Source organism: Gouania willdenowi, chromosome 9 (assembly GCF_900634775.1).
Source record: "Gouania willdenowi chromosome 9, fGouWil2.1, whole genome shotgun sequence".
Lineage (NCBI taxonomy): Eukaryota > Metazoa > Chordata > Actinopteri > Blenniiformes > Gobiesocidae > Gouania > Gouania willdenowi.
The window spans coordinates 6,269,988-6,282,476 of NC_041052.1; the positions used below are offsets into that span (position 1 = coordinate 6,269,988).

At 36.8% G+C, this 12,489-nt stretch overlaps 1 protein-coding gene across 1 annotated transcript in view; it reads left to right on the forward strand.

Moving 5' to 3' along the window:
* The window catches only part of si:dkey-178e17.1 (tricarboxylate transport protein, mitochondrial), a 28,737-nt gene that overhangs the window by 13,046 nt on the left and 3,202 nt on the right, over window positions 1-12,489 (forward strand). Inside the window, exons 2-6 of the mRNA XM_028457334.1 lie at window positions 1,768-1,875; window positions 4,363-4,462; window positions 9,581-9,719; window positions 10,548-10,632; window positions 11,299-11,403. Of these exons, the coding sequence (XP_028313135.1) occupies window positions 1,768-1,875; window positions 4,363-4,462; window positions 9,581-9,719; window positions 10,548-10,632; window positions 11,299-11,403 (537 nt within the window). The remainder of the gene's footprint in view (window positions 1-1,767; window positions 1,876-4,362; window positions 4,463-9,580; window positions 9,720-10,547; window positions 10,633-11,298; window positions 11,404-12,489) is intronic.

A 12,489-nucleotide genomic window follows, 5' to 3' on the forward strand; every position in this document is an offset into this window, starting at 1 on the left:
ATCCTCCGTCTCAAAATGTGGAAAGGGGGTATAGGTTTGAGCTCCGTCCGTCCATCCGAGTTGAAGAGGACAGCTTTTCTCAGATACTGTTTAAGATAGGATAACCTTTAGGGTATCAATACCTTGATGGAGTTCGAAAATGAGAAGTGCGCATATATTTTTTCCTGGAGTTATTGCCCATGTTTAATTTTTTTTTACTCTGTTCGGGATATCTTCAAAGAGGACAGCTTTTCTCAGAAACCGTGTAAGATAGGATAACCAAATTTGTTGTGTGGCTTCAGGGTATCAATACTTTGATGGAGTTCGAAAATGATAAGTACGCAATTATTACTTCTGGAGTTATTGCCCTTGTTCCATTTTTCTTTACTCTGGTCGAGGTATCTTCAAAGGGGACAGCTTTACTTAGAAAATTTTGAAGACAGTTAGTAATTTTATATTGATATTATAGTGATAATATTTTCTCATGTATACATCTAAGTTAGATTTAGGACATTTAGGAAAAGGTTGTGAGTTATAATGAGAACCAATCTAGCAGAGGATGTTGATGACTATGTCTTCTTGTTGGAGCATTGTCTATCAACACGGCTATATCTACAGGATTCAGATTTAACGTATATGATAAAGTTTGTTTTTTAGTGTTTGGAGACTGTTAATTTTGAACCATTTGTGATTTTTCCCAACTTTTCATTTACAACTCTCGTGAGAATGATTGGAACTAAACAGAGTTTTATTTAATTTCACTGTATTTTCTTGGATGTCACCTTTGCAAATGATTTGTGTAAACAGAAGTATCTTATCACAGCAGTATTATAAAATGGAAGTTAAGGTTCTGCCTCATTATGATGTTTTTTTAATCAGGGCTACAGATGCGAACATGGCAAAGGCTAAAAGTCAGCAGCTGTGACACAAAAAAAAAATCATGTTATTGAAATCCAATGATGCATGCTGGGACTTTTTGGTGAAGAGAAAAAAGGTCTCAGTGAAAAGATACAGTTAAAGATTCCTCTGTCTACATCTGCACTTCAAGGATTTCCTTATATCTGTTTTTCTGTGCAGTTGCGTGTGCGTGTGCGTGTGTGTGTGTGCATGTGAGGTGTGTGTGTCATTGAGCTAATGGAGGGTCTTGGCCCGGGTAATGGAGCCCCTCCCTGCAGACTGACTGGATAATTTAATTAATGTCAGGACTTTCTTCTCCCCCCCTCCTCCCATTGTGACTCATCCGTGTCGTGCATTAACTTCACTTTTAGTCGCTTGTCCTTTCTGTGGCGGATGCTGGCGGCTTCATCAATTGCTTTCACGTGTTTTTTTTAACCTTCTTTTTCTATTAACATGTAGGCACTTAAGACACGCCTCAGAACTACATTCCTCAAACGAACCAGTCCTTAGTGTAGTTTTAGCTTGGCTGATGCCGGAACACTTGATTCATTTTTTTTTTTTTTTTTTGCTCAGCTCGTTACTCTTCCTGCCTTGGCAGCAGTGGTTTTAATGTTTATGGAGTGAAATCCATTTGTGGAGTCACTGTAATGATCAATGATGTAATGGGTGCTTCTTGGTTTATTTCATATAAGGGGAGCTGGCTCTGGCACACTGCAGCAGAACAGATTGACCGTGTAATTAAACAACAACTTACATGATTGGTCTTTAAAATCAGTACAAGCTTTGATTGAGGACATGTCTATTTGTTTGAATTCATATAAATTGTATGAATTTGAAACTGTTTAATGTGTTTTTTTTGTCACCACTGACTCAGATTCTTTGTTTTTCCAGGTGGGATTGCAGGCGGTATTGAGATCTGCATTACTTTCCCTACGGAGTATGTGAAGACCCAGTTACAGCTGGATGAGAAGGCTAATCCTCCCAAATATAGAGGAATAAGTGAGTCCAAAGTAGAGATCATCTGCGCGTATCCAGATTAATTCACCTCCACCCAGAGCAGACCATGTACGTCCTGGACAGGCCACTCAGTGAGCAATCGCAGACACATGCAGATTTGCATGTATTTACATTTCACTCATGAGGGAGAACAAGCAAACTCTACACATTGATACATATTGGCTTTGGTGAGCAGCATTTTAGCCACTTTGAAGGATTAAATTAATCCTTAGCTGAACATACAGAATAAATCCAAGGGAATTTCACATTTTTGGACTATTTTGATATAATGATTACTGAAGAAAATACTTTCATTTAAAGTATAAGTACACCCCCAGGTTTTTGCTGTAGGGGGAAATTCAAAAAATGCCTTTGAATATGGGCATTGCGCTGAGAGTAGTTAAGACACGCCCACTCACAACAGCCCCGCCCCTCAGCGCTGCACAGTTTGAAGTAACCTTGACTGCAGTCCGCAGTTCGGGACGGAGCTGAATGCGGCATGCTATTGTGCTGTGTGATTCTTATACAGTTTAAAATAATCAACCTCGAAAAAAATAAATCGTGCCATAGAAATAATTTTATATGTTACATATTTCTATAGGAATACAACATAGATACGGGTTAGGGTTAGAGTTGAAATAAGTCTGAACGTGATTGGTTTATTGAATGTTGAGCGCCGCCCCAAACTGCAGGCTGCAGTCAGGAGCTTCTCCACAGTTCTACATGGAGCTGTCAATCAATTAAAGGAGGAAACCTAGTCTCTCCTCCCATCTTTTAGAGGAGGGGTGGGGCCAACAGTGACGGTTAGTGACATCACTGATCCAATCTCAGTCAACAGCAAAATTCAATTGTAACAGCAGCGTTCAACCCATAGAAGGCAGTCACTCTGACATTTTAAACTAAAAAACATTCAATTTAAATACTTAGACTAAAATGTAAAGAGTGGGACTAGGATCAATAAACTACATAATCATTAATGTATTCAGCAGAAAAAAGTGATATTAGGGTGGACTTACACTTTAACCCTCGTAATGTCCTCCCGTTTGCTGTACACCCAAAATTACTCTGTCTGTTCTCAAATGGGGGTACGCGATGATACTACAAAGGGTACTTTAGGGAGAGAGATAGAGGAAAATATACAAATTAAAGCATTGAAAATACGGGATTTTATAAGCGTTTTTTTCTTCTTCGTTAAAATGATAATCATAATAATGATGATAGAACATGAACTGAAAATACAAGTGAGATGAGTGGAAATTATTTTAAAAAAACTATAGAAATAATAGTTCCGGCTAGATTCATTTTGTTAAGAAGACAAAATGAATCTCGCTGGAACTATTACAAGGAAGTCATGTGAAATTTCAAAGGAACCATCATAAGCGATCAGCAGAACTCCTCTGAAGAAAATTGGCAGATAACAGTCGAAACATGTCGGGAGATACAAATTTCCTGAAAAACCTTGTCTGAACAAACAAAACCTCAAACTATAGAAATATATCTATTCAGGAGACACTAAACAGTGTTTCATTCCACTTATTTACAAAGTGACATTCTTTAAAATGTGTGTTATCACTCTTTCATTTTATTATTATGCTCTATAGTTGTTTTTTTTAAGTATGTTGTAGTCGGACAAAGGGGGTACTTGGATTCAGAAATAAGAGAAAGGGGTATTCAGCCAAAAAAGTTTGAGAACCACTGATCTAAGGTATATAACAAAACAAAGAATTAATCAATTATCTGTTCTACCTTTAATCTGACTTCAGTCCAACCCATTATCACAACCAATCTTTAAATTTAGGACCAATAGACTTTCTGGGTTAAATTCTACTAAATACTCATGTTTATTTTGGTATTTTTCAAAGTTTCTGTATGTTATAGTGTTAAAAAGATAAATAAATAAAATAGAATTATAAGAGACTCAGTATTCTTCTTCTTTTTCTTTTTTATTATTATTAATAAAAACCTTGACTTCACTCATATAGGCTTTACTTGTAGTAAAAGTTTCATGGAATACTGCACGCTACTAAAGTCTCTGTCTCTCTGGAGCTCATTACCTAATTACCCATACTCCCCAGGTACATTACTGAATCTGGCAGGCTGTCACTAAACTTGTTTGTATGACTCAGAACAGACCACTGCACACGTGCACGGCTGCTGCCATTTGTGTGTGCGTGAAAGCGTTGGAGATGTGCAAACATCAGCTGGAGCTCTGAGAGCTGGAGACCAATGCTAATGAGCTCACTGAGCAGCTGTTGATCTTTCTTCTGCTTTTCAGATGTTTCTGAAAGACAGAAAGAAGTTCAAAGGATGTAGAAGAAGATGATCAGGGAAATAAACTGTCAACAGTTGTTGATATTTGTGATGTCAACACATGTTTCTGATTATTTTCCTGTTTAATTAATAGAAGAACCTAAATTGCAGATTAAATTTGCTGTAAACACGATGAGTGATACAGACTGTGTGTGTGTGTGTGTGTGTGTTTGTCTGCAGGTGACTGTGTGAAGCAGACGGTACAAAGCCATGGCGTCAAAGGCCTTTACAGAGGACTCAGCTCCCTGCTGTATGGATCCATTCCTAAATCTGCTGTCAGGTATGTGAGAAGGAACTAAGGGTGTAAGAAAAAATTAATTCAGTGATATATCACAATATTTCACCCCGTGAATATCGTATCGATCCAAGATATGTCTAAATTGATTTTTTTAATCATGTTTTTTTAACTAAAAAAACATTTAATTGCACTAACAGATGTATAGCCCGTGTCAGTGAACCACCATCTCAATGCATTTTAGCTGGAAGTTGATTGAACTTTATTTTTATCAAACATACTGGGCACTTTTTCTTTTTTTTTTTTAATAATTTAAGAACTTAACAGAATCATCACCACTTGCGCTACTGGAATTACAGTTAGTTGCCATTTACTAGTTCTTGCAAATAATAAAAAAAAAAAAAATTGTATTTCATATCATCTTGTATTTTTAATTATTGATATCCGGATATATTGTTATGTACTGTATATCGTATTGTTTAGTATCATGATATATCGAGATGTATCATATTGTCAGATTCATGTTAATGTACATCTCTAGAAGGAAGCGAGTAGAAGTGGAGTCACTTTTCAAATGTTTGAGGGATATTTTTACACAGCAGGAGAACAGATAGTATGAAGTGAGCCCAACCCAACTCAACCTCCTCCATCACACACTCAATTATTCTACTCCATTACCCACAAGGCATTAAAGGCAAGGAATAAATGCCACAGTAGCCTTCAGTATAATTATGTTATTCTTTTGCAGCAGTGACATTTATATCCAGACGCATGGTCGGAGCGCACACGCACACACTTATACAAACATGTTTGTGAGTGTGCATGTGATTGTGTGTGCGTGTGTGTGTGTGTGCCAGAGGGCAGAGAATGTCTTTTCAATGGATGGACAGGCCCAGCCAAGGGGAGCAAAGATGCCACTCAAACTCAGACAAAGTCTCAATGGAGACACAGAGACGGCGACGATTATTGTGGCTTGGGATCTGTGTGTGTGTGTGTGTGTGTGTATAAGCCCGATCGTGCATGTGTGTCCACAGTTTTTATCAACTAACCAATTAGTGTCCTGAATCACAAGCGTTACTGCTGGTTCATTACCCATTGAAAGTCAATAATTGGCAAATACATGTCATTATTAACAGTTTGTTAGAGTTTCTTTATTGTCAAAATTCTGTTAAAGCTTCCCCAGTGTATAGAATATTTAGAACAACGCTGCTGTGTTCAGGCTTTTTTGTATCTGTAACAGTTTTTTAATTGGTTATTTATTTTAGACCGTTTTAGTGACTCCAATGGGGTAATACCCATGTGACATCAAGGGCCTGTATTACAAAGCTGGATAAGTATATCAGGGATATCTCTCCGTTAGCGTGCTTCACCTAACAAAACGTTCTCTATCAGAGAAAAGCTGTACTACAAAGCCGGATATAAACATGATCACTTAACTCATTTAATTTCAGCCTGGCTACATGCGCACTCCTGTGACATGGGTGGAGATTTCAGCGTCAGACCAATCACAAACTGTGTCGAGCAACTTACGTCACAACTGAGGGAATAATTCTTTAAAAATAAGAAGAATTAAAATCCGTAAATCAGACCAAAAACAACACTGTTGCTGGAGAAAAGGCAGCATGAATAGAACACAGGCAGGAAGCTGCTGACACTGTTAATGCTTAAAAGCATGGCATTATACAATATTAATCCATGGGATGATAAATGGACAGCGCTCTGATCAATTTCACTTTATTACAGCATCATGTTTCTATTCAGGCAGTCCTCCTCGATTTATCACACACACTGGGATGAGAGCACTGTAGTATGTTCCTGCTGATGCTGACAGCATCACTATAGCATACGTATGTATGAATGAAATAATGAATCATCATTCCATTCCATTAATCAGTCCATCAAATGTAAATCTATATGTTTCCTGAAGGATGTCACCAGTAAATGAAAGGATTGCATGTAGCCATTAATAATCTTGCTTTCCTGAACACAGCTGTTAGATCTGCACCAACCAGGATCTTCTAACAATGGGCAGCTCGTTTTCCAAGAGAACTGATTGGTCAGGAGGCGGGACTTTCATACTCGCTCAGATCTGATCCACTTCATAACCTGGTCTCAACCAAGGTTAGATGTTCAGCCTAAATTATGTGATTTAGCCCCGTAAGACGTTAACCAGCATCATAGTACAGAACACACCGAATAAATCCCAGAAGCAATAAGAGGAAATCCAGCTTTGTAGTACAGGCCCTAGAGGACAGTTCCTTTGATAACATTATTGACCGTCTGGATCAGTGGTTCCCAACCTTTCTTGTCTTGTGTACCCCTTGAGCCTTTTTGTCATACCATGAGTACCCCCTCACTCATACGCGTTCATGATTCTCAAAAAGCAGAACATAACATGACTGAATATTCAATGCAAGTCATTTTATTTCATCTTCTTAAATTGAACAATTAATATTCAGGCATTATCTTCTTATTTAACTCAAATTAAACATAAAATTATATTGCCTTCAAGGCAATAAAAATGATAAATATAAGAAATAACAATATAGTAAATGTTTGTATTATTAATACTAATATATTATGATTACATTGTTATTAAAGAAAAATAAAAAAGTTAAAATTAGAAAAAAATTAGAATAAATAAAAATAATAAGTAATATAAATAAATGCAAATCAAATAATTAACCTATGACATTTACCACAAAAGGAGCTTCTTTGAATATGTCCCCTTTAAACAGGCATTTAAACTTTAAAAACAAGTCATAGCGCACACGTACTATTTTATTGACGGACTCATGAAATGACTGAGAATGTTTGGAAATAAATTCCTAATTTTTAAATTCCTAATTTTTCCAGTGGTTGGGGGTCTAGATGTCACACGGGTTAATTTCCTGATTGGCCGCCTGGTCCTTTAGCATTCTCACTTGCATTTTCTAAACCAATGAGGTTTTTTTCAGGAACTAAAAGGTTAAGAGAAATCTTTCAAGAGGACTTTTTCTAGTGTCTTCTTTCTCGTGTCTCTGTATGTAGAGTTACAGATGAATTAAACTAAAGTGAGGTTTTTTAAAGAGAAAAATGCAATAATTTGTTGCACAAATCATTCCTGACACTTTCCTATCGACCACAGCTTTGTCAGAGTTCCGTTATTTCTCCCATCTTAGTCCCTTCCCCCATCTATCAGTCCTTATCCCCTCCATACCTCAAACAGCCCCTTTCCATTAGCTGATTGCCTGTGTGCCATTATGCACCACACATTACGCTGGAGGGTTGGAGGAACATTTTCCGTCCTTTCACCCTTCATCCAAACAACTACGGTACTCTTCTCTGCTTCTTCATAGTTTCCTATCGTTTCCTTCCTAAGTAAAGGGCTGACTTTATATAAAAAGGCACTTATGAAAATTGGTCAGTCGTCCATTGTCGAGGATGACTCATGGCTGAGTGTGAATTTCTGCCAAAACATGAACCGTATTGTTGCTGAAAAGTTTTTTTTTTTTACTCTTGCTTAAAGTCTAAGGGAGACTGTGGAGAGTAAATGAACAAACAAGGCGACCCTGGGGTGACGTATTTCTCTCCTTCAGCTGTAATGAATGGAGTCGACTGTGTGCAATTTAACGCTGGATATTTTTCTCTTTCCACACTAAAATGTGACAGTCAGGGAATATGCTTTCTTTAAATTAAGCTCATATTTGACAGCCAGCAGCACTTTGAGCAGCTTTTTACTGTGAAAGACAGAGAAGGAACAGATGTGGGAAGTTAATGAGCAGAGGAAATTATCGAAAATAACGGTGGAAAGGCAGATGGAGGAGAGAAGTAAAATCACTCGAGCTGTTTAAAGAGATGAATTTTGTCAGACCTGCGATGACTGTAAGTCATCAGAGCGAGAGAAGATAGGAGAAAACAAAGCATTTATCATGAGTCGGCGACTGTCCTCCCCCACCTCTGTGCTGAACGTACCGGCCCAGTGTCCTGTCGTTCCCACAATTCAATTCCATCTATAAATAACCTTTCTTGTAAAGGACTCGCTGGCACAACATTTTCTGATTGCTGAGATACACAAACCACACCTCTCGTCTCCCCGTCGCTCTCCTTGAACCAGCTTCTAACCTTTTTCTGCAAACCATTCCCTGGTCCTTTGTGTGTTACACTTATATCCAAGGATCATTTTTGTGTATTATTGTTTCAGATGTGAGTGCACATGCTTTTTGCAGATACTCCGATTCCTCCAAATCTATTGGTGTGATACGGGAAATTAGAATTAGCTTAGAATTAATCTAATACAGGGGTTTCAAACATGTTTTAGTTCAAGGGCCAAACAGGGAACACTTCGATCTCAAGTGGGCCGCAAACTTTTGGAGGAAAAACTATCAATCTTAACATTATTCTGCCTTATATAAATATATGTAACATAATGGCGTTACAAGCAATATCCGATCTTTAAATTTCCTTGAGTTTGTGACCAATTTTTCTAATCAATTTTGGGAAAATTTGAGGAACAATTTTAATAAAATTCCAGGATTTTGGAAAAGATAAAGATTTTTTTCCCCACAATTTGCAATTATAAATATATATAAATATAAATATTTGGAAGGGCTGAGCTATTTACAACTGAATTACTTAGTATTTCTACACAATGATTCACGTTTTCTGTAATTTAGATTTTATCCTGCGGGCTAAATTTGATGCTCTAAAGAGCTGTATTTGGCCCCCGAGCCTTGACTTTGACATATGTGATATAATAAATAAAGCTCACATTTCCCACGAAAGCCGACACTTACATTCACATTGTCCTTCCAGTCACAGCTTCTATCGTACGTCACTTTCTATTTTATTTCTTTCATATATTTTAGTTTTCTCTGTGACCACAAGTCTGTTTACTATAATAACTATTACTTTTTCATACCAAAGTAAAGGTCTCTGTGAGTTAAAAACTAATTGGCAATAAAACGAATTGGATTCTGATTATACAAAGTGCCCTGCACTAAAAAGGACATCAGAATGCTCAACAATAAATCATTTATTCTCTTTAGCTATGTTTTTATGATATTTACTCTTAGTAAATTCATGAGAATTATTCCTATTAGTATTTGCACAAATGTTTATTACAATAAAAACCCTTTTTTCAGCATTTCCTGCAAGTTCTTACGTCTGAGTTTTGCTCATCAGGTTCGGGGTGTTCGAGTACCTCAGTAACCAGGCCAGAGACGAGTCTGGTCGTCTGGACAGCACCAGGGGCCTGCTGTGTGGGCTTGGGGCTGGAGTCTTTGAGGCTGTGCTTGTGGTCTGTCCCATGGAGACGATCAAGGTACGTTTGAAAAAAAAATGTTCATTAATATGTTTATTTTATTGCATTTTTATTTTTCATTTGTCTTTTTCGGAGGTTTCACCAAAAAAAAGTTATATTCAATTACGATGTTAACTTCATGTTACTGCAGTTTAAAAATATGATTTATTTATCTGAATAATATCCACTGTTATCCAGGAATTGTATTATTATTTGCACAATAGTATCATCTTAAAGATGTTAATCCTTTTTTTAATCAGAAATAAAATTGGGTTGAAAGATGCCAAAAACGGTGGAAAAGATGGTGAAATGGGATTTTAAAAACCACAGAAATTAGTTAAAAGTTGCAAATTAGAATGGCCAAAAACAGTCATTATTAGAACACTTAGTTTAAACTGGCAAATACTGGGCATGACAAATCGTGAATGTGGTTAAATTGGCCTAAATAACCATGAAATGTGGTGAAAAGAGGTTAAAAGTGACAATAATGACGCAACATGTGCGACATTAGGTGGAAAAGTGGTGGAAAGAGTTTATAAGTGCTGAAAATGTCTTTTGAAAGTGCAAAAAATGTTCAGAAAAGCCATTGAAATTTGATGGAAAAGTGGCAAAAATGGTAAAATATGGCAAGTTTAGTGAAGTTACAGAAAAATTATAAAAATAAGCAAAAATGAGATCAAATTGTTCAAAAATGGGGTCCTGACCCCAAGGTTGAGAACTTCTGCTTTGAATAAGTCTATCTTATCTGAAGTTGTCCCTGAACAACAAACCCATGTCCTCCCTGTCTGTGCTGTTGTGAAGGAAAAGTAATGAAATGATGATCACTATGTTCCTGTTTTATCTCCCAAGGTGAAGTTCATTCACGACCAGACATCAGCCAACCCTAAATATAAGGGCTTCTTCCACGGAGTGAGAGAGATCATCAGAGCCCAAGGTTGTCTGTCTGTCTGTCTGTCTGTCTGTGTGTGTGTGTGTGTGTTAGCGCTGGGCAAAAAAATCGATTTAATCGATTTATCGAATTTGTAGATAAAACGATTTTTATTTTGCAAATCCGAGTTTAAAAACAAAACAAAAAATAATATAAGTATATATATATTTTTTTTTATTTTATTTTTTTTTCAACCACAGTTTCTTCACACTTTTTTCGCGTTCCGTCCTTGTGGGTTACCGTAGTGTGATGTGATCCAGCCCCCTCTTTGTTTACATTTGTTTACCCTTTGAGTACGCTATTAAGTGTGCCACAGGCATGTTGATTTTTTTTTTTTTTGTATGCATTTTAACTATTGAGAACAATCACAGCAATAAAGTTGTACTTTTGACAATATATCTGATGTCTGCAGTCATTTTTAAGTGCATTAAAAAAAAAATCGAAAATCGTATAAAAACTCAAATTTTTCTTGAAAAACATTTTTTTTGTAGGCAAAATCGTGAAGCCCTAGTGTGTGTGTGTTTCTGTTTCTCTGTGTGTGCGTGTGTAGGTGTGTGTGTGTGTGTAGGTGTGTGTGTCATACAGCTGCTGACATCTAGTGGCTTTGCAGGGTATTACTATTCGTTCTGTGCATGTGTGTCAGTGAATCTCACTGATGGTGTTTCTGAGCAGGACTGAGGGGCACATATCAGGGTCTGACAGCCACGGTGCTCAAACAAGGCTCCAACCAGGCCATCCGCTTCTTTGTGATGACCTCACTGAAGAACTGGTACAAAGGTCAGTGAAACCGTTTGTATTTGTCTGTGGCCGCCAGGGATGGGGTCAATTATAAATATAATCACATAGTTGATCATTCATTACAATTATGATGTAATTAAAACTGTAATTATGATTGAAAAATGTGTTGCTGTTGTAATCATAATTAATTGTAATTGAGTTCAAATACTTTACTTTGTAATTGTAATTTGCATGAAAATTCTCTAAAAACTGTCATTAAAAACAAAAGAGTGGAACCATGTTCTACGGCTTACACACGTACATAGTTAACAATGATTAAAATATGTTTTATATCAAGTTTACCTGTTAGTTCTCTTGAGGATTATTTTATTTTATTTAGAAAATATATAAATCTAGGGGTATACTGCCAGAAAAAAGGCTCAGACGCCACACCAAAAATATTAATACCAATATTTTAATTGATTAGGAAGCCAAACAAGGTAACCAAGAGATAAGAATATATTATAAGATAAGATCATATTTTTTTAGTTTATTTTACTGCTGATATAAGACATGGGTCAAAAATGACTCGTTATCATAAGAGATGCTAGCAGAAAGCTAACACAAGTGGAAGATTGTGTTTTATGAGCTTATTTATTGAAGGGAAATTGAGAAATAGGAAAATAGTTATTGTAATTTTACTTGTAATTGGAAAAAATGCTGGTCAAAGTAATCATGATTGAGTTGTAACTGCACATAGATAAATGAAGACGTAATTGTAATTCAAAAATGTAATTGACCCCAACCCTGGTGGCTGCTATCAAAACCAGTCGATTAAAAAAAGGACGACCACAACAGGTGTGAGAGACGCTTTAGTCTCTGCGTAGCACTGGTGACGACTATAAAGCGTGTATTAGTGTGGAACCAGGTCAGAGAATGAATGGATGATTGATAGATTGTATTATTCTCCAGAATTGGGACGCTGGCATAATCTGAGGTCACAAGCCTGTAGTGCATCATTTATTCTGGGATACGATCATAAAGGGATACACACTTTATCATCTATTATTGCTTCCACGAGGACACGTGTGTCAAACTCAAGGTCCAGGGGCCAAATCCGGCCCTTAGGAGCATCCAATTCGGCCA